Source organism: Blennius ocellaris (assembly GCF_963422515.1).
Source record: "Blennius ocellaris genome assembly, chromosome: 21".
Lineage (NCBI taxonomy): Eukaryota > Metazoa > Chordata > Actinopteri > Blenniiformes > Blenniidae > Blennius > Blennius ocellaris.
Window position 1 is genome coordinate 10,904,863 of NC_137670.1, and position 22,792 is coordinate 10,927,654.

Consider the following 22,792-nt stretch of genomic DNA (forward strand, 5'->3'; position numbering starts at 1 on the left):
AGTTGTTCAGATTATGAGATATTTGCACACAGGTGTTTACCGACCGGTGCACCATCTGTGATGCCGTGTTGTGTCCCAACCCGGTGACCCAGAAAACGACCGTGTGAAGGACAGAGGAACGGCTAGAGGTAGATTGACGGAGACGGATGGACGCTGCTACGAGCATCATCAGCATGAGGCGACTGCCACCTCATGAAGTGCCGGAAAACAGAGTAACACACTGTGCTTGTTGCCTCCCCGTTTCCCAGCCCGCTCGGCGCCGCTGCCAAGTTGTGGACACTCACAGCAGCTGAAAAGTTGGCGAGGTAAGCGAGCGCCACGGGCAAAAAGGGGGTCTCTGTGAGTTCCTGCGGCGGGAGGAGGCGGCGGCCAGGGAGGTGGGCTTAAGGACGGGCAGAACTCGGTGACCCCCTCGTTGGCCACCATGTGTGGGTGCACGGTGTGTGTTTAAGTGTGTGTTTGTTTGTGTCCGGGCCCAGAGAGCCTGCCTGCCGATCGAGAGCGAGGTGAAAGCAGCACCGAGTGACCTCTTCTCTTTGAAAAGCTGTTCCGTCTCTCTTCACACGCTCAGCTTTCATCTGCGTGCAGCATTCCTCGCGAAGTCGCTTGGCAGAAGTCAGTCATATAACACACACTCCATCCAAATTTAGGTTGACATACAATATTTATTTAGGTTCACAAAAATGATAAGTTAATTATCAGGTAGTCCACAAATATTGTGGGAATGGTCTCATACAGTCATACAAGGGGGGGGGGGGAACATACATGAGAAACCATTTAGGAACAGGCCCACCCAGAAACGCTCTGATTTATCCAAATAAAGTATGAAGCATGGAGATAGGGTGAACTCAAACATTAGTTTAGTCTAAACGATAAAAAAAAAAGGAAGTTGGTTATTTCTTTTTGTCATTGTTATATTCATAATGTTCCTAATCCTTTAAAAAGAAAGTGTCCCTCAGCTATTCAAAATATTTATTTTTTATTCTCTTTTCTTTAGTCATTGTAAAAAAATTATCCAAACAGGACAAAAGGAAGAAAAAAAAAGAAAAAAAGAGGGGCAAACCCTGCATTTAAAATATTGCCTTATATCAGGGTTTTCCCTGAAGCTGTCCCTCAGCAGTATCAGTGGACCAAACGCTGGTCCAAACTACAAACAGAAATGTCGTAAAAACCCCTCCACAGCCGAGTTTCTGAGGGTGTGTGTGTTTTTATATATATATATTTATACTGTATATATCAACTCAATCAAAGTAGTCTGTAGTGTGCCCAAACAGCCTGCAGTGGGCTTCCTGAAGCCATCGCACTCACACGTCTGCCCCCCCTTTCTCACACGCTTAGAAGATACTTTGTCCAATTTTTGACTTTACAGCGAGACATCTATTGCATTTCTATGAACTTTGGGAATGACACCCAACTCCCCGCCATTCTCCACCCACCCCCCCACCCAAAAAAACCTGTGTCGACCCTCATTGATGTTTGCTACAAAAGATGTCACACGTTATGAACACATCATGCAAAGTGGCAATTCTGTTTACAAAGATGGAGTCGTGTTGTTTTGTATAATCTCGAGTCCTTTTAGCTGCTTTTCTGATTCACCGAAAAATAAAATAGAAGGAAAAAATAAACTACATAAATCAACCCGAAAGGCCCAACCAGCTCTTTTTTTTTTTTTTTAATATATTCAAACATGGTTTCTCTTTTTTGTTTGTTAAAAACCCAAATCTCCCCGCAGTGGCCAAAAAAACAAAAACAAAATGTGTACAGTGGAGCTGAAGTCAAGAGTCCAGGTTTAAACTGTGAGGATCAGTTAGCATTAAACCGCTGCTGCCTTTAATAGAAAAAAAACAAACAACTTTAAAAACATGTCCTGTGGCGGCGGCGGCAACTGTTGGTTTAAGAAGAATCCCTGATTGGCTGAAAAAAGTCAGGTGACCAGGTGAGGTAAGAAAAGTCCCACCTTAAGACGATGGGGATGACAGTATGGAGGTGTTTCCTCTAAACCTTAACGTGTGTGTGTGTGTGTGTGTGTGTGTGTGTGTGTTTCAAATGTATGTGTGCACATCTTGGATTACAAACTGACCAGCCGCTCACATGCGTCCACACTCACACCAAGTGCGTGATGTTTTCTTTTTTTTTTTTTCTTTTGTTTTTTTTTGAGTAAAACACTGCGTCTCTCTCCTCATGCAGCACAAAACACAGAACACCGGCCACCGAACAGAACCGGCCTGAGAAACAAAGACCAAGAGGAAAACAACTGAACAAAATCTAGATGTAAAAAAAAAAAAAAAAAAAAAAATGAAGTTTGCTGCCTTGAATGTCCTCGCACATCACATAGAATCCTTGGGCATGACATTTTGTTTTAAAACCATTTCTCATTGTTTTAGTTCAATAACATTTCTTTAATCTATGCATTTATTTAGGAAAAAACTAACAAAGATTTCAGTTGCTCTCTTATTACTATGTGTGTGCGTATCTTCTTTTCTTTTCTTCTTTCTATTTTTGTATTGACGTTTGCATTGGTTTTTCTCCTCTTCTTAAATTGTCCACGTTGAGTTTTTCTTGGTTTTGCGTAGATTCCGTCTCTATTCCACACCATCCGTTTGTTTGGGAGAGAGAGGGGGGGGCGGGGAGGCCCAAACCCCTTTCTACCAAATAATCGCCACCCACCCTTCCCACATTCACCCCCAACCCCGTCACCCCCCCCAGGGGTGAGAGGGAGAGGGGATTTTACAGTCCTGAGCGGCCCTTCATCTCTCTGCCTCCATCGCTACGCTAGCCTTCTGCTCGGCGCCGGCGTGCGGGTTGACTCCCGTGGGCCAGGCGGCGCAGGGCTGCGTGGGCTGCCCCTGAGTCCAGAGTCCCTGTGGAGGCTGCGGCACATTAGGTACATTTGGTGAGACGCCCCAGCCGCCGACCTGGGGGGGCGGGGGCGAGGTGGCCATGGAGGCGGCCATGGGGCTGCCGCCGCTGCCGCTGTTGAAGCTCTCGGACGCCTTCAGCCGGGAGAACATGGTCAGCGCGTCGGGGAAGTTGGGCGGCGTCGCTGGCGTGTTGGCTGGGGTGCACATCTGTGGAGGAGAGGCAGGGGTTAGTTTGTGTGTGTGTGTGTGTGTGGACAAACAGGACTGAGTCTTCTGCCACATTAACCAAAAGCCCAACCCTCATTGAATATAACAACAGTAACAAGGCAACAGAGCAAAAAAAAAAAAATACAGGAAAAACCCATTGACCAAATGAGTCATAATCCACTCAAAAATGAATCTGCAACACTGTAATTAACTACTTTAATATCAGGCAGCACAAACCAGAGTTATTTCAGAGATTAGCTCTAATCACAGTTTTAGCAAGACCAGACTTTAAGTGATTAATCCTTGATCTATTTAAGCAGAACACACACTGTTACGCAATCAGGAGATGATCTCTTGTCAGGTTCATCAGTTTGTGGAGGAAAATCAGTCTTTTGTATTTCTTCCTTTCTATAATATTCAAATGTTTTCTAGTGACCTAAAAACATCATCTATGCCTCTGAACAAAAGTTCATTTGACAATTGGCAGTGACGGATTCAGTTTGGAAGTTCATAGAGAAATCCCTGGAAAATAAAAAAAAAACAAACAAAAAAAGAGAGTCTGTTTTTTTGGAGGAGTTCAAAGATGATTGTCTGGTTGAGAAGATAAACAACCTCAGACCCAGTGAACCAGAGTGACACATATCGAACAGAGTCTGTTACGCAGTCGGAAAGTTGAACACTTTCTAAAAAAAAAAAAAAAAAAGTCCCCCCCCCCCCCCCCCCTTCACTGTAAGTCAATACAAAACCACTGCTTCGTTGCAAAACGTAAACTCAGAAAGCGGAATGCAGTTCTACTGCGGGGTAAATTTTCAGGTCGGAGGTCACGCATTGTCTCATTTACAGAAAAAAAAAAAAAGCTTCCAGGCTGTTCTTTACTGACAAACGGTAGATTACATCACAACCGTCTGTCTGTATCAGGGAGGCGCATCAGTGGATAAACTGGTAGTTATACCATGTAGACAGTGGATTTCATGCCACAGTGAGGACATTGTGGTGGTTTCCTGTGTTGTAGTATGTGACTAACTGATGTGATGACTTCATGACACACACATCCCTGCAGCTGCAGGCAAACGAGTATTAGGGCGCACGTCTCTCTAAAGACTGCTCTTTATGGTGCGAAGGAAATTTAGGGGAATCCCGGCCGCTCTGCGCTTCCTGCCGAGGGTCCCATCGATGACAGAACAGCACTTTGTTTACATCCACTTCCTGTTTCACTGAAACTCTGGCCTCTGACTGAACGTGCTGGATGACTGTGGTCACACACACGTCGGAACAAACACAGAATCTCACGTTATTTAGCTTCATTTCAGCCCAAGAGCAGTTGTGTCAGAGCGTACACAGCGCAAAACATTATGGAATGCTCCATAAACAGTATTTTTCTGCTTGGGAAAAGTAAACCTTCATCATCCTCCTCCTCTTTAAGGCAGCTTCTCACAAGCTGCATGACCCGCTTCCTCCTCAGAGTCCCTGTACGTTTGAGATAAACAACAAGCTACTGTATTCCACCGGGGAGTGGAGGTGGAGCTGCCGTCAGCCGGGAGGGTTGCCATCTAAAAATAAAGAAAAAGGGCAGGGCGAGCGTCGACATGACAAAATCACCTCAAATCACAAGGGCCGACACAATGGAAGCAAACAGCCTGGCAGCTCCAAAGAATGTGCGCTCGGACCATTTTCCACTTTGAATTCCAGTAGAACTGCCCCGGCGGCTCGTATTCAAGTCAACAATTCATCTTCACAGTTATTATTATCGTTATTAGTATTCATGTAATTGACCGATTTTGTTCTGTGTTGTGGCAGCGTCCATGTTCCTTTCCCCCGTTTCACTGCGAGGCTCTGCTTACACAACGTTTTGAAGTGGAAACAGTCAACTTTTGTTGTGTTTTGGCTGTTCGATCACATGGCATGGCTGCAAGTCTCCGAGGACTTCTCTTTTTGGAAACGGAGAAAATGAAACTTGTTTGAAACGAGGAGTAGTGACACATGTTACACAAGAGCAGATTAACAAGTTGCCTTTCTGAAACAAACCAAAAAATGGAGACAATACAGTTTCCAGTAGATTCTTTGTGTGTAAACGGATCCTGAAAGGTGAATTTTGCACACCAGACTCAGCCTATGAAGAAAAGCAGTTGCAGTAAGACATTGATACTGAAGTTGAATGGGAAACCCCCCCCCCCCCCCAACATTCTTCTTGCTGACAACCAGAACTCTAATCCCTCCTCAGCTCTGTCACCCAGGATGTGCACACTGTGACACACTTGCCTTCAGAAAGACATGGAAAAAATATATATAAATAAATAACCGAGTCAGAAGGCACACATCCTCCCTTGGGGGTGTAATCAAGCCGCCTTGCCCCCTAAAAGTGCTGCGGCGGCATGCAAGTCCCGCAGTCTGGTGCCAGGCTGGGCCGGGCCGGGCCTCCACCCGCCGGAGGAGCTGGTTGTTATGAAAGGTGAGCGCGTCCACGGTGCACTCTGACAGGAAGCGCTGGCTCATGTCTCTGAGGCCGTTTCCTGCGGTAAAAAGACACCCTGGAACGCCAGAGTGACCTCTGCGCTCCATCCTGCGCCGGTTGGATTTCTTAAACTCTGACGAGTTTGTGTACTCAGGTAGGAAAAACAACAGCTATAGCCTTTTGCTTCCTCCGCCCACTTCCCGGGGAATGGAAAAATCAGGACGAAAAACGCTGACACGCGACCTTTCTGCTCGTCTGCTGGGACCTCAGCATCAGACTTACTCATCCATAAAAACATACACGGATAAGCAGGTATAAATATACACCTGCGGTCAGCCAAGAGACTATACACTTCACCTGCACTTTATATTTATACCTGATCCTCCGGTTGGGGCCTACAACAGTAAACACGGCAGAGAGCGGCTTGAACTGAATCCCCGCTTTGCTCGCCTGCAGCCATCAGATCACACCTTTACATCACTGAGCAGAAGACCTTGGGCGGAGCGGGGAGGCGCAGACGGTATCGACCCACCGGGACAAGGATGTGGCTCAGAAAGGCGGCGGTCCTCTCTGCCAGGGACGTGCGAGTTTGGATCTGACTGCTTATCAGACACATTTCACACTGATAAAACCTTCAGCAGACGACTATTGTTACAGTAAAAACTTTGTTTGTATAGAGTTGAACTATAGACGATTTAAAAACCCTGAGCGTTGTTTTTCTTGATTCCATCCTAAAAAGACCATGAAGTGAGGTGTGTATAGTTCAGTTCAGCATTAGTTTTTTCATGTTTCTTTGTCCTAAATATCCCATTTCCTGTACAATTTTACAAGAAATCAAGCGAGAATAGAGTGAACCATATGAGTAAGAGATTTTTTTCATTGCAGGAATAAACTGTATTAGTCCAGACATATGGACATCCCTGATTAAAAGATGCCCCCTCCCCTTTTACAATGTTTATATTTGTAAGTAAATATGTTTGGCAAATCAGCATTCAACTTTAACTGGATGCCAATTATAAGACAACCCCCACTTATTGCAGATGTAGTTCCAGTACAAAAACAAAAACAAACATAAAATACATAGATATTAATATGGTTTGTCTCGTCTGCAGGCGACGTAATTTCAAATCACTGTTACACGAAGATACATGTTATACCCCCCGCAGTGGAGATAATTCAGTGGGAGGAAATGTGTGGAGCACAGGGTAGATCCTCAAGGCAAATTGCTCCCTGCCAACTGCTTCAATGGGCTGAGTCAGCACAGTGTCGGGGTGAGGTCCTCAAATTAGTGCGTTGAGATTTGAGGCGTTGCCAATCCCTCCCACAGCGAGTCTCATGAAGCACAGGCGACTGTTCGCGTTTTGGTCACGACAAGACTTCCTTCCACTTTGGTATTAAAAATGGCGGGGAGGGGGGAAATGACTCTTCTGGTTATAAAGGGAGCTGGATTTCAAGTTGATTTCCAGATTTTTGAAATTCCTCACAGGGGAAAAAAACATGTAACATTCCAGTTATAAAAACAAGCTAGAAAAAAAAAAGACTATGGACAAAGTAGAAGCTGTTCTTGGTCTCGTAACTTCATTTGGACATTCATTTCTGTATGTGGGAGTCATTATGCCAAAAAGGCACACTCGGTGAAGCCATACTGAAAAATTAACTTGTGTTCTTCAAGTCATCTGAGTGGAACGTCTGAGTGTGCCCTCTGCTTATGAAACCTGAAGTCTGAAGAAAAATGAGAAACTCCATGGTTCAGACAATATCTCCTCTTTGTTTCATAGGATAATTATGTTTCCCTAACTAGTCTGACACTGCACTTTTCTATTATTCCCAAGAGCATCAACGTAAAATGAATTCATTGACTGCCAACGTACACCAAAACAAATCCTCTCCCACGGTATAATGTATAGAACTCGCACGGCATACATATGCATACGTATAATAATGACTTAGTTTTGAATGCATAACCCATAGAAACCAACTTTCACAAAAACAAAAAGCAAAAAACTAAATCCTCACACATTGTTTGGATTTAAAAAAAAAAAAGTGTGGCTCCGCTGTGTGAAGAAGCAGGTCACCGTGTTTTCCCCCCCCCCTTCTATGTGCATTAAGCAGCCTAGTAGCAGATTAACTCTCACTGTGCTGATGCAAGGACAGAAAAAAACCCTGCTGAGACCTCTGTGGACAGACTGGGGTCCAAATCCAATTGGCTCTTTGACAAGTGAAACAACCTGTGCACGCACACACATACACAAATCTACACACAAGCACGTGTTGGTGTACAAACCGTCTGCACAGGGTCGCGTCGCATCAACGCAAGGCAGAGTGGCAACCGAAGCTCTCTGCACTTCTGGATATTGGTTACCTCGTTTCGAGGATAGAAAGATGGCAGGAAGTATTTATTTGAAACTGTCAAAAGGAAGTGTAAGATGTCTGCTGGCTTGAAATGAGGCTCATGTGACACAATCTTCTGTTGGTCATTCACCAACAGAATGACTTGCAATTTGAGAGGAATGAGCTCAGTTAATCCAAAGAAAAGGCATATCTGGAGGCTTTTACCTACAAGAAAACAGGATCATTTAGCAACAGCACAAGCAGGTTTTTTTTTTTTTTATTAAGTATTTTGTCATTCACTTCAAAAATATTTGATCCGTTTATTGGCATTAGGATGATATTTTTTCCATCCTGCACAGTGGTGCAGTGGTTCGCATTTTCATCTGTATATCCCTGGTTCCAGTGCAGAACGTTTCCCTGTGCAGCTTGCATGTTCTCTCCACAAGTGTGTTGGTTTCCTCTGTGTCTTCCAGCTTCCAATCAAAGTAAACGTGTGTTGAAGGTTAATCTGTGGCTTTAAAATGTATGTAGATGTGTGAAAGTCTCCGTTTGAGCCCAGTGATGGATAGTGACCTATCCCAGGTATACTATGGCTTTATCCAGAGTCAGCCCTCCTTCTTAACATTTGGATTAAGCCGTATAGAAGATGAATGGGAGGATTAGATGCTTCAAAAAAATGTTCTCACGTCTTTGGAATTACCGATGCAGCTCAGCCTGACCTTAAACGGCGACTTGGGATTTACAATATGGGTGAACACAGGTTAAGAGTGTTGGTTGATTGCGTGTCAAATGTCAATAACTCAGACAAAGAGATTCTTTGTGAGAAAGCATCAGGCTAATTCAGATAAGCTTTCTTCTTCTCATGTGAATGCAAGACGCAGCATTAAGGTGACGGTCCTGGAAACTAAACTGTGTGAATATCCACAGAGAACGAGCGCTGCGGCACAGAGGTCCAGTCATTTGTTGAAGACACACAGATGGAGAGGCAGCGAGGAGCAGTTTGTGTTCAAAACACAGCCAACAGAGAAGGGGTTGCCATGGGAACGGTTGTTATGAGAAGCAGCACAGATCTCCCGTTGACGGGACGGTGCCGAGGCAGGACCGGCTTCTGTGGTCACGGCGGCCCGGCGCTGTCCACCCTCCCTTCAAGTGTGTTTGACGATCCCAGACCGGGGAACGCGTGGCCGGCTGGCAGCGGCCGCCATGAACGCGGCCGGCCGGAGCCTTTCACAGTGATGCGTTTGTGAACATACCCGTGTGTTGATGCGCAAACACAGACGAGCCCAAGTTATTTTCAGTCTGACCAATGAGTGGCAGGTAGGCAGGCGGGCCGAAGAGACGCTTACTGTGTTCCTGTAAAGCCATGCAGAGGGTCCAGTTACGTCCTACGACCCCGGCTGACCTTCCTTATGTAAAGCTGACTTCCGGGAAGGTCAACCCCACATCTCTCACGCAAGATTAACCAGCTTTCCTGGAGTTTCTTTGCTCCTCTCGAGGTGATTTCATCCAAGAATAGACAGACTTCAACAGCTATCCTTCATTTTATCCAAACAATTATGGACATTTCGACCTAAACACACATTTCATCACGAGTGAAGTACTGAACATTTATCCAACCAGACTCTCCACGTTCTTGTTCCTCTGCAGCGAACATCACGGCAGTTTTCTCTCCCATCTCTTTCTCACACTTCACTCTCGCTGCTTTCTTCGTCTGTGACTTGTTGTGTACAGTTCACACATTGTATGTCAGCTCTTGTGAGGAAGCTGAGCTGAGAGATCTGAGAGACACGAGAATCGTGGCGAAACATGAGGGCTGACGTCTCAATCCACCACAATCATACTAAAACTCTATTTTCATGTTCAATACAATGCACAGCAACACTATGTTCCCAGCTCTACTGTCTGAAAGGCTTTGTAGCAGAAATATTACAATAGACCTCTCTAGATTATATGAAGGATTTATCAAACTGAGTTCAACCAAATGGAGTTTTATTGATATACAAGTCTCCTCATCCATTCAGCAATCGCCTGCTGTTGTCAGATAGCAGCAAAGCTCGAGTAGATTGCAGTTTAAAGTTGAAGATGTTCCCTTGCAAAACCAGCGCTTGCTTCTTTAATCTAGAAAAGGAAAAAGCACATGGAGGCTGTGTGGCACATAAGCAACCACATTGAACTCAAGCATTTAAATATGAACAGCAGCTTCTGCTTGGGGTGCAAACCACACTCTGGGTAATTTGATATCATCTACCCTGAGACGCTGCGATCCACTACCTCATGTGGTAAACACATGAGATACTTCTTCATGAAGGTAATGGCTTCTGAAAAAGAAGCCTCAGTGCACAATGCTGAAGTATAACCGAGTTTTCTTTGGTTGAGACTCATCGACTACTCTTCATTAAAATTTTTGGGCTTAGCCAACAGATTAGTCAGCAGAAAATTCCTAGTGGTAATTGAGATAATTCTTTCCAAGAGTGACTAAAAACTTCATTTTGATGTATCAAATTATTGTGGCCAGATCTTTCACAATGATCCTGTGGGTCAAAATATATAAAAAAATACACACACGCACACGCGCGCACACACGCACACGCACGCACACGCGCACACGCACGCGCGCACACACACACACGCGCACACACGATGCCTGAAACGAAACTTCAGAAACAAAATCACTCTCATTCATGAAATACAGGAAACACAGGAACAAACAGACAAAACAGAACTCAGTGCACACATTTACATAGGCTAAACAATTCCTTAAAGATAAAAAAAAAAAAAAAAAAAAAAAAAAAAAAGGAAACACAATTTGATCACAATAGAGGTTGTATATTAAAGAGAAATATAATAGGAAATATATAGAAATGCAAACAGACCTGAGGCTCTTGTTTCTGTATGGGCCAGTCTTTGGATGTACAGTAATATTTTGGCAAATCGAAGACAAAAATAAGGACCTCTCGGGTAATTTAGAAGAAAGCTGGGGGAGTAAAATATTGGGACCTACAGCATTAAATCACAGTTACATCATTTTAATGTAGCTTGATTTGAACTCAAGTTCCCTCAAAGTACAGCTACAATACAGCGGTGATAGGTTATCGTCTAATTACAAAACTGTAAAAAAGGCACTCAATTACATTTGAACTTCTGGACTAATGAGGCTGAATGAGCTTCACTGGCAAGGGAGCATGGCAGCGGTGTGAAACCAGTCAAAAGTCTCCGAACATGATGAAGATTTTAAAACAAAACTAAAAAAAAGTAGACAGATGTGCGTGGGTGATGTTTGGAGCTTTGTTCCCAGCAGCACCAGGTCAGGACTAGCCTTAAGTTAATTCACGTCATCAAATGTTTGGATGAGTTTCCGTGTGTTGTGAAACCTTGTCGGTTTTTGTTTGTTTGGGATTAGAAGAGAAACACTGACGAAACCTGGCAACAGTAACAACGCAGGTCCTGAGCCACATGAAAGAAAGCTGCAGTCTGTTGTCAGACCTGGTGTTACGCAATTAATAAATATTTTAAGGGCAGATGAATACAAATAATTGATAAGCAGCATGCTTAGTTCGAAAGCGCAGAATTCCTTAATTGTATCAAATAACTAGCAAATAGGCTGGACATGGTGTTTAGCTAATGCTATGGGAACTGGAAGCATCGACTTCAACATGCCTCCCAAATGCGTAAACCTCAACAGATGACTGTTTACCAAAACTATGTCCAATAAACACACTCCTTTCAAATCCATGCAACGTTTAATCACTTGCATCCGAGCCCGGAGTTAACGGTAATGTGGCAATGGGAACCGAAAACACGCGGCGAAACACGCTTTTAAGGGAGATAAGAAAGATATGCTTCATATGTAGAGACAGACTGAATCAAAGGAAAGTATCTGGGTGGAGGGAGGAGCGTGTGGCGAATCAAAGCTGAGACAAAATGGAGAAAGGAGGAGGAACGGCAGAAAGTGCTGAATAGAGTGTTGCTGCATTAACAGCACATGATTCTGCCTGCCTGTTAAATGTTTAAATAGAGAGTGTATTTTCAGTGTGTGTGTGTGTGTGTGTGTGTGTGTGTGTGTGGCCCTGCACTGCTTTTTGTTTTGAAGCTGCTTCTATGTATGTCGAGTCCTCATGCAGCCTTTGAGGAGCAAAATTAAATTTTTTAATGCTATTTCTGCTCATTTGGATGAATTTTCAGGCACATTTATAAATCAAATTCCGAAAAAAAAATATGAATAAAGTCATGGTTAATGTTAGCATTTCAATAAGTATAAGGGGGGGGTTAATAAATCACAGTGTGAAGATAGAATTTGAACATTTGGAATGATTGCAAAAGCAAAACATACTCCTGCAAGTGTTGATGCGGCAATGCCTTAAATACTGCACATACTTTTCAGAAACCTCCATAGTACAAGGACAGAAAAACAACCCAACAACATCCAGCCGCTTGCCAGCATACTCTCCGAGCTACACAGGGAACCTGCCATGCCTTTACGCGTGTATCTTCGAATTTGGCACAGGTCTTCACCACGGCATCGACGCAATCGCATCGGCTCTAACCAGACGAGCGACTCGCTCCCTGTGTTTTTATTATCGTGGCGCTTCCAGGGTGACGTGACAGTCAAGGTTTCGAAGGGAGTGACTGGATGTCATAGCGAGGTGTTTCCTTCCCAGACTAAATAAATGAAGCTGACAGGTGCCGCTGAACGTTTCAAGTGGCCATCGGCTCCCCTCCTCAGCTGTGGCAGCTGAGTCCTACAGTTTTTAAATGTCTGGAAGTGAGTTAATGCCACAAGCACACACACACACACACACGCACACGCACACGCACACGCACACACACACATGGCTGGACTGTGCTCAGCAGAAGCTCACTTGATCATTAGCTCGGCCGCACTCTATTTGTCATGTGTGCTATGACAGCAGGAAAGAGAATGAGAAAGAAAAACAAAAACACTGACAAGCCCAAAAAAAAAAAAAAAAAAAAAAAGTAGAGATAGAAACAAAAAAAAAAAAGCAGTCCTGGATACAAACATAAGAACTGAGAGGAACATGTGGTCTGTGTGAGCCACTACTGCACACACTGCACATGAAACAATGTTCTAAACAATACGAGCTTGCTTGTATCTAGAAAGAGGAGTCGGGTCAGTTGAGTGGGGACAGGCTGGCAGAAGAAATTACTGGGCTAAAGGGTATGGAAACGAAGAACAAAACACAGTGGCGCTCTCGGTCAGCTTTTAAACACTGTGCTGTGTGTATTAGTACAAGGGAGAGAGAGAGTCCAAAACTTGTGGATATGTCAATATACAGGCAAATGTGGGTAATTGTTTAGCTGGAACAATGTAATCAAATTAAATATATGATACAAATAATGTGTTAAATTACTCTGAGAGTAATGATGTTGTGAATGAGATTGATAATTATACATAAATAGTGGGCTGACTTGAGTTTGGGTTATGTTTTCTAACCTCAGTGAGGAGTGTCTATTGTATTATATATTGCACATTCATGGGTATATTGTTTTGGACATTGCATATTTTGGCATTTTTACTTTCCATTTCTGCTTTTCGGGTCCATAATCTATATTTTCCTTATTCTATTTTGGGGAGGACAAGTGAGGCAAAATTTCAATTTCGCTGTGCGTCTTGTATGTAAAGCAGAACTGACAACGCTCACTTTGACTTTGCATAGCTCAACAATAAGAAGTGTGGAATGTGCTTCAGGTACCTTTAGGTTACTTTGTATCTATTAGGAATTTTACTCCCTTCATTTGAACACAAATATCTGCAGTTCCTTGTTCTTAACTTCATTAAAAAAAAGTGGCTAAAATAGACAACTTTATTCTTTCCGTCATACATCAAGTTTAACAGCTCACCCCAGAAACTTTGGGTGACAGTATTTTCAGGGCTGCTCAGGAATTAAAGATGGTGAATGCGGGTCTATGAGGCAATAAAAATGTGGCTGTATGTGGGAAAGGTGACAGTGCAGGTACAGTGAAGCTTAGTGCCGGTGGGCCGAAGCTGACAATCAGCTGACCGGAGCCTGACTGCAGTGTTTCAGCGAACCTGAGAAAACAAGCCCGAGGACAATGTGGCAACTCTGCCTGTGTGTAACAGACAAGGTTCCAGTGTGCTGCTTGTGTTTCCTCACACATGGCCCCCGTGTGTGTGTCCGTAAATGTACTCTGTGACTCCAAAAATCAGTGTGAAACCTAAGCCGTCTCAGTCGCTCATAAACACATCTGGTCCTTGCAGCCATCCCACATGGATTCCCATTCCCTTAGTCCCTGGAGCCAGTGTGTGTGTGTGTGTGTGGTTAGGGTTCTGGGAAGCAGTTCTCCTGGAAACATGCAGGGCAACATGCTGGAACATGCAGAGCGGAGGCCAAGCCTCTTCAGATGTGGTGAACTGCGTTGGCGTGGCGGTACGACACACTGGTACACATTCAATTCGAGCGGACGCACCGGCAAAGACATGTACACACGTACGCACGTACAACCACAGATTACATTAACAGACCGAGATATGAGCACCCCTGAAATCTGACACCCCGGAGGGATTCGACTGGGTGCACACACAAACACAAAACAGTGGGAGAAAATAAACTGGATTTCACCTTCGTCTGCACTGGATATTTGCAGCAGGACAGTGGACACCTTGTTTCAATTGTGGCAGGGACACAAAGCAGCTCTGTGCGAACCAAGTTATTGTATCTTCCACTCAAATACCTGGCATTGCCCCGCCGTTAGCCTATTTCACCCTCGGTGCTACCCAAACATCCTGCCTCGCTCACTTCATTGATTTCTCTCTAGTATTTAAGAAACTACTCAGGAATCCTTTATTAACGGGTTTGCCATCCTCAGTCCGGGCATAAGGTTGCGACAGATCGGGAGAAATAAGCAGACACTTGTCTATGTCACCATGTCATGATTTATGAAGATAATTATACCTCTGCTGTTCCACTGTGCAATTCTCAGCAAGAGGAGCTCTTACATGGATGAAAAAAAATTTGGGATTTCAAAAGAAAATTTCTCTTTTCTTAAAGCCACACCCAGACACCAAAAACCAAGTGTTTGTAGTTCCAAAAAAACTCAACCCTCCTCTTTTCTCCTGCTGTGCGTTCACACTGCCAGGAAACAGCCTTTAAAACAAAACTCACGCCCACTTTTATCACTACCTTGAAGGTCCTTGCACCGTTCCTCTTCACCCCAGCCAGTCAGAGCTGAACGTTGCCCTTCATAAAACCTCTGCCAGCAAATCATGCCATTGTTTTTATCTGTGTTGTATGCCCATACATTGGCAGTCATGACCTGTGTTAAAGGAAAAAACAGGAAATGGCTGCTTATATTCTGCTAATGTAAACTCTCTGACAGGAAGAAGGCGAGACTCAAAAGAACCAACTCAATGTTATTTACATTGCGACAGAGCTACACAAGAGAGACGACGTTTGTTTCTTTGTAACTTCAATGCAAAGGCAAAAAAAAAAAAAATCAATGAGTTGGGGGGGGGGGGGGGGGGGGGGCATGGCTATAAAGGGAAAGCACATATTTGTTTACAAGAATAGTTTTTAATCCCCCGTCCCACTGAAGACTGCATATTTTCAACATCACAGCCTTGCCTGATTTTACTGCTGCACCATGAGGGCCTCGCCAGATTTCCTTCAAACAGCCACAACAATGGAGGGAGAAACGACACACATGTTCAACAGGCTTTGTGGCTCTGTCGGTTCAATTCCCAGCTTAGTCACATGACGGGATCACATGTTACCGGACATGCGGAGGAAGTTCTCCAGCTGCGCTGCTTCCTTGTCTGTGGTCACATGAGGATTCATTCACTACACTGTGGCTGCGTGTACGCCGCGTGGAGCGATATTAATCATGGAAACGCTGATAATGAAGTGAGCTCACGGTTGAGCTGTTCCTTGTAAATTCACAGAGACATGTAATGAGACACTTGGAGGGAGGCTGCCGTTTCACCATCCACACTCGCTTATCCAAAAGACCACGATGGAGCAATAGATGGTGGGGAGTTCTCGAAGCAGGCCATTGTGAACAGAAACAGATCAGGAAATGCTGCCAAAGACATTTCGAGAAGTTCTCAAACACAATCACACTTTTAACAGGGAGGATGATAAAAAGACTTATGATGGAAAAGTTCAGCCGAGTGTATAAAACTCTTTCACACAAGTGTTTTCAAATTCTTCAACTTCCCATGTGAGAATTTCCACTTTCTGAATGCAGTGCTTTAAATACATTTTGAGGAAGAAAAAGCAACTGGTGTTTATTTTAACTTTTAAACTTGGCCATTTGGTGTTAAATTCCTCCAGTTGCTTATTTGGACACTTCACCATACCTTTAGATGTCAAGTTATTTGCATAGCTACAGACAATAAGCGTACCGAAAGGGGTTGGGTCAACTCCACCCTGATCACATCCTGCCACTGCTACTTATACAAATCACACTACTAATATGACAACAAAAGGACAACACCCAAAATAGTCTATTTATTTGGCTCATGTGCTTCTAAAAAGTCCCCAATATAAGAGAAACACACTAAATTCCAACCACATTTTGGTGACTTTAGTCTCCCCCTTGTTATATTCAGTCAAACTGAATAAAGTGCTTTTCTGCGTCATTGATTCAGACTGGATGTCACTCATTACACATGGAAAGAAATAATGATTACCTTAGTTCCAGCTAAAACTGTACTTTTCAGTACATGTTAATGTGTTACATCAACTGAAAGTCAAACTAAAACACAGAGGTGATGTAGTCATAAAGAACACACGTATATGATCACCAGGGCACAATGGCTTCGACAATAAAACAATTACACTGCGGTGCAAGTACACAACAGTAAGTATAACTGTCCTATTAACCATCTACAATTGTACTGACCAATAAAACTGACCTAAAAGAGAAGAAGGCAAAGGGCTTGTAGTTTTAGATGACAACACTCGGTACGAAGTTCATGTCATCGCTGCGAAGAATCATATAAGCCACATGTTTGATCTTAATAGATTATGTTCACCCAACAACTACTCTGATCCTCGTGCTCAAACACTGCAGAGGCTCGGTTTATGCCCGTCTGCCATACAATCCACTGAGAGAAACAATTTAAATATAAGCTGAAGATCCTTTCTGACAGTTCACGTGTCAAATAAGCAATTGGATATAAATGATGTACAAAAAATAGTTTCTGAAATTCACTCCAAAATCGCTTGAAAATTCAAACAATACAAGTGTTTATATAAAAGGAAAGGAAAGCAACTGCAGCTGTAAAAGAAAAATGTGCATAGCATTTGATAAGCAGTATCAAAGAGCCAGAAGCAGCCCGGTAAGGAGGCATCCCAAGTGTGAGCAAACATGCAGACACATTGTTCTGGTGCTGCAAACAGCTTTCAGAGTGATGCTGTAACCAGAGGACGACACGGTTATAGGAATCCTCCAACGGGAAGCACGAAAGGCAAATTGAATTCTGGAGACTGATGTTTTGTGTCTGTGCGGGCTTATTGAAAGAGGGAGGAAGAGAGCAGGAGTCACACTGGCCCCCTTTTAGCTGTGAAAAGGGCCATTTGGAGTCGGTGTGAGGGTTGCATCCTGCAGGAATGTGTTGCGGCCGCTGTATTTGTATGCTTGGGCAGGGTGTGTGCGGGGGAAACAGAGCATGATGGACTATGAGTAGCTCCAGCAGGGTGTCCATGACAGAACATAGCCATCAGCTAACAGTGGGTCTGCTCAGGACAACATGGATGACACAGAGTGGACCTCACGCATGCTAAAAAAAAACCTAACAAAAGTCTTAAATGCGTGTCTGTGCAGAAAATGAAGCGCTTTTGCGTTGTGTGCCAATGCACGGCACTCCCTTAAGTCTGAGTCTGTTAGTAAATGGAAATTATAATGACATGAGCTTCAGCTAAATCCTCCAGCATTCCCAGCATTATGCAAGACTGCACTGGCCACAGGAAAAACCGACCTCAGTACGTGATATTTAATAAACCTCGGGCACACAATACACACAGGATTGATCATCAAAACACAGACAAACAAAATCAGACCTGATAAAGACAACAAACTGTTACAAAGCAGCGCCGTTCGATCTTTGTTTGGAGATAAAAGATATTTCCCTAAACAGTGCTGCTTTTGAAGCGAAGATGATTTTGATTCCAGGACGCCAAATTTAGATGGCAGAGTGATTCGCAAAGCCACATTGAGCCTCCGACATTGTCTCCAGGCCCCAGAAACAAAAGCACGAACCAGCTCACTGAAGTGTGTCTATAAACTAACTGACCTACATGACGTCCCGACACGCCATGCTGCCAAGGGCTGCATGTCTACGGGCGATCTGCTCGGGGCCGTGGGTGAGAGGGGTAAGACCAAAATATCAATCTCAAGGATGGGTTCACTGTGTGTTGTTCCACAAAACATTGATGCAACAGCAGAAATGCAACTTTCCACTCAATAGAGGCATCACGGGCAAAAAAGAGAAATAGAGGGGGGGGTGTTAGAGGAAAGAGAGTGAGAGCAAAGTGGATTAGATCTGTATACCAACGAACACTGTGGCCCGATAAGCCGCAGGAAGGTTGGACATGCTGGCCTCCTGTAGTACTGTTGTGACTCACTGCGTAACACCCACACTGCATGCATAAAACACAAATGCAAGGATGTGAAGCACGCAAAGCACAAATATGCATGCTGGTGTGTGTACACACAGACACGCATACAAAAGGAAATACAAACGGGTTGCATAATCAAACGTATAACAAAAACATTGCAAAACAAATGTAGGTGTCTTGCATAGTTCTGACTTTCATTACACAGGCTCCACAGAGAGCAGGCAAACAAAGAAGCATCACTTTTGGCAAACACCTTTGAGCTAAATAGAAGTCTGAGGTGCTTTTATTTACAAATCAGATCATAGGCAAGAGCCCGGCTCCCTTTCTTACTGTAATAAAACCTGATGCAGTTTGCATGCTGACCAGCATTATAGTACGACTCATGAGGATACAAATGATAACCGCCTCTGCCACGCAAACAGTGATGCAAGCCTTGAGAGGGTGCAAAAATAAACGATTTCATCCCGAATCCCCTCAACTACACACCGTGATGCATGCAGCTGCAAACAAAGGCTTGTGTAGTGCCGAACAAGGTTGCTGCTACTGCTGCTGCTGTTGAAAGCGCAGACACTGCCAGTGTTTGATCAAATCCAACCCCCGTGTGTGTGTGTGTGTGTGTGTGTGTGTGTGTGTGTGTGTGTGTGTGCAGAGCTGAATCCTTCCACTTTGCTCTATTCTGATTTGTCTTGTCGGTTATAGGTCCTCGATCAGGGCTTAGAAGCAAAATTTGAGGCGAAGGCAGCGGCATGAGGAGTTATTTTGCAAGAGGCAGCTGTCCTCTTCCAGGAAATACTTTAACCCCCCCCCCCCCCTTTTTTTTTTCTTGTCCATAAACTGTCAAGCTCTTCCTTCCTTCAAAGAAACTCCTCATTGATACAACACTAATAAAAATGCAAATAAATCAGATATTTCAAGTTTACATGTCTCCCAGTGTCACTCCTTATTGCTGGTACATGTGTCCTCAGTGTCTCCCTCCCTCTCCCTCTCTCTGCTGCTGCATGCCTGCCTCTGTGTTTATTTCTGGAAGCTCACAACATGGCCGACATGTGCTTTGTTATTGTTAGTACAACATCCTCTTTCTCGGCCTATAAGGGCTCCTCGTCGGCCCCCAACCCACCCAAAACAACCGGGGCAGCCTTAAAGAAATACCATCTGCCAACAAAGTCGGGTGTAATTCAACAACAAACAAAAAAAACCCATCAAATTAAGACTATCAAATGTGATGATTATAGACCGCTCCTCCTCTTCCTCGTTCTCTTCCTCGCACTCACCATTTGATGATGATGGCCATATGGAATATTTGTTTCTTGAAAAAAGGCACTGAGGGCAGTCTAGAAATGAAAGACAGGAAATAATGCGTCAAAGAGGAGTGATTAGATATGCGGGTGAGACAATGAAAACACACGGATCCTTCGGGGGACGGTTAAATACTGTCGTGCTGGGATCAAAGCAGATCTGAACAATAATGTATCAAACAGACACTTTGTATCATAATATAACACGGCGGTCATCTGTATTGCGTAATACCGCCGTGGCCTCGCCTGTACACTGCTGTCATGTGTCGGATTATAGTATTTAATCTACACTGGAGTCTAATAGGATATTCTATAGCTGCGACTGTGTGTGTGTCTCTCTCTCTTGCTGATTTAGCAAACGTACTTCAAACATGAAGGAAAAATAAAGTTCCGCTATTAAAAGTGTAAAGCAAAGTGCCGACGCTTTGTTCAGTGTGTGGAGTTGGTAAACACGAGTCCCGTGTCGTGGCCGGTACCTCGAACTGCCAGTGTGCCGCCTGCAGGAGCTGCTTCGCCTGGTCTGCCGCACAACCCGCCGTCAGGACGAACTGGTTAATCATGACTTGATGTTTGAGTTCATCCATTTTCGACGAAGCCCGTGTCCTACTCGCGGCGGCTTGGCTCTTGACGCAGACTTTCGACCGTTTCTTTCTTTCTCTTTTCACGTTTCTCCTCCCCTCTCTTTCTTCACTCTAGTTGTATTCCGCTCCTCTCGCCTCAGTCGTCCACCATTACAGCCGGTTGAGCAAACACAAATATTTACTGTAGGAGCGGTAGTGTAAGGAGCAGCGCGTGATTGACAGCTGGACGCGGCCAATCACAGCGCAGCACTGCCGGTGGGAGTTGTATGCGGCTGGCGAGGAGGGGGGGCTCAGATGAACGCGTGTTTTACCATAAACTGCGACTCAGCGTTCGTCTTTCGCCTCGCATTTGTTCTATAACAACTCCCGTCAGCGAGAAAGCGTCAAAACGTTGCGCGTTTGTGGGGTTACATCCGCCACAAAGGAGGCGAACGTTCAACGGAAGGGTCCGCGAGAGGGTTTGTTTTGGACTACATTTCCCATGAGCACTCGCTTTGTTTGTAAAGCTCGGAAAGGCTGACTTTTTGTGAATGACGGCCGCTCTCGTCCAATTCCCACGCGCGCTGTGTCACTATCTTAGCCAAATATGGTAAACAAATCCACCATCGCCAATTACATCGCTCGGAGTTAAATTAGGGACAGCCGACAGCCGCGGGTGAACACAGCGTCGTGTCTGCTCCGGGTACCTCTCACAAAACTACCTCTGTGTGTGTGTGTGTGTGTGTGTGTGTGTGTGTGTGTGTGTGTGTGTGTGTGTGTGTGTGTGTGTGTGTGTGTGTGTGTGTGTGTGTGTGTGTGTGTGTGTGTGTGTGTGTGTGTGTGTTATCAGTGCCGCAGCTTATCTGCACAGATCTGCGTGGACTGCGGCGGTACTCCAATCTTTACGCATCACATTTGCTCCCTTTGTTGTTTCAAATGTCAGTGTTCAACCTGGGTGTCCGGGCTCGTTCCTGCAGGTAGATCAATGTGTCGCTTCAATAAAGAAGGTGTTGTGGTTTTAAATACCCCCCCCCCCCCCCCCCCCCCCAAGACGGTTTTAAGACCCCCTCCACCAAAAAAAACCAACAAACAAACAAAACAAAAAAACAATAGAGAGAGCCTATTATGACGCATAATATAAACACAAATATATGGCGAGTTTGTGTAGTTCGACAATGGATCATGGTCAGTTGTGCCTTGCTCCTCAAAGGTGGCACTAATATAAACACCTTATTTTGTCATATTTGACGATAGGGTCACCATTCAAGTGAAAAAGAGAAACTCCCTTCCATTTCCGTTGGATTAGGTGCAATGAGGGCAATATGCCCATAAAGCAGGCTGTGTGTAAAAACTCCCCTGATATCAACAAGAGCGCACAGCATTGTGGGTAAGCGTGTAAACCGTAAACAATCCTCCGTGTGGTGGTTCAAGGTGCGAGTATGGTGGAAAACAGAGACACCTGCTGGAGAAAAGAAGACGTGACAAACTGATTTCAATATGTTTTAAGCACATGCATTTGTTTATAACCGATTCTGTGTCTCTTATACTTTCCTCTCATTTACCCGCCCTCATTCAGTCCATCACAGTCCAACACTCAGAGACAAACACCTCCATACATGCTGTATATCAACGAGCCTATAATATAACTAGCTTGTAATATAACTAGCTTGAATAAACTATATCTTTGGAGAGTGTTGGTGTATAGGATAAATAGTAAAGCGGTATAGAAGATGAATCACTTGATATCTGATAACTCGCTCAAATGTGTTTAAAGTTACCATCCTGCTATTATTTCTAGTAATTACAAAAAGACAAAGAAAAAATGGTAATTGACTCACAGACTAGAAAGTATGCAGACCAGTGGGAACATGAGGCCTGTCCTGGAATAAATGGTCACAATCTGTGGTTCATTCAAAATGTGTGCAGATTATCAGACTGTTGCTGACTTGTAGCTTCAAATATCAACCGATTCCTACGAGTTTCATCAATGTAGTCCATGCAAAACTTCAATAAAGGCAATCTGTTCATTGTCCTCGTGTATTTTTGCTGATTTATTTCTTTATTTCCTCCATCACCTTATCCTAAACAAATATTCTATCTTTAGTTTATAGAACCGTTTATGTCCCTGAGTCGTTAAACATTAAAACATTCTCCCACCTCATCCTCATCACTCCATACATCAGCTTGCTCATTGAGTCGCTGCCAGAAGTCACTAGTAACCAAGTATTTGCACTTTGGAATGAAATCACACACTATGTGTGCTTTGATATTAAGTACTATACTTTGCCTGACTATTTAATTTCCTAGTAATTTCATACATTTACTCCTTAAACTGAATCTGAATGAATTGGACCTTGAGTAAAAAGTATTTTCACAGTCATTACTTCTACTAAAGCAAAGAATGTTAGTACTTTTGCCATTCACCACTCTGCTCCACCATGTACTCACAGAAGACCCTCTTCTAATTTCATCACTCTTCTGTTACTTC

General features: G+C 44.0%; 1 protein-coding gene across 1 annotated transcript; it reads right to left on the minus strand.

Annotated features, from left to right (window-relative positions):
* Positions 1-641: 641 nt before the first annotated feature.
* ubald1a (UBA-like domain containing 1a) lies at positions 642-20,479 on the minus strand. The gene is made up of 3 exons (XM_080516857.1): positions 20,221-20,479; positions 19,721-19,780; positions 642-3,068 (listed from the first exon to the last, which is right to left on the minus strand). The coding sequence occupies exons 1-3, from the start codon at positions 20,326-20,328 to the stop codon at positions 2,748-2,750; spliced, it is 489 nt and encodes a 162-aa protein (XP_080372983.1). The 5' UTR covers positions 20,329-20,479; the 3' UTR covers positions 642-2,747.
* Positions 20,480-22,792: the final 2,313 nt, after the last annotated feature.

Coding starts and splice junctions, on each gene's coding strand:
- ubald1a (XM_080516857.1), bottom strand. CDS start 20,328: ATGGATGAACTCAAACATCAAGTCATGATTAACCAGTTCGTCCTGACG. Junction 19,781..20,220: donor CGGCACACTGGCAGTTCGAG/GTACCGGCCACG, acceptor TTTCATTTCTAG/ACTGCCCTCAGTGCCTTTTT. Junction 3,069..19,720: donor ATGGCCATCATCATCAAATG/GTGAGTGCGAGG, acceptor TCTCCTCCACAG/ATGTGCACCCCAGCCAACAC.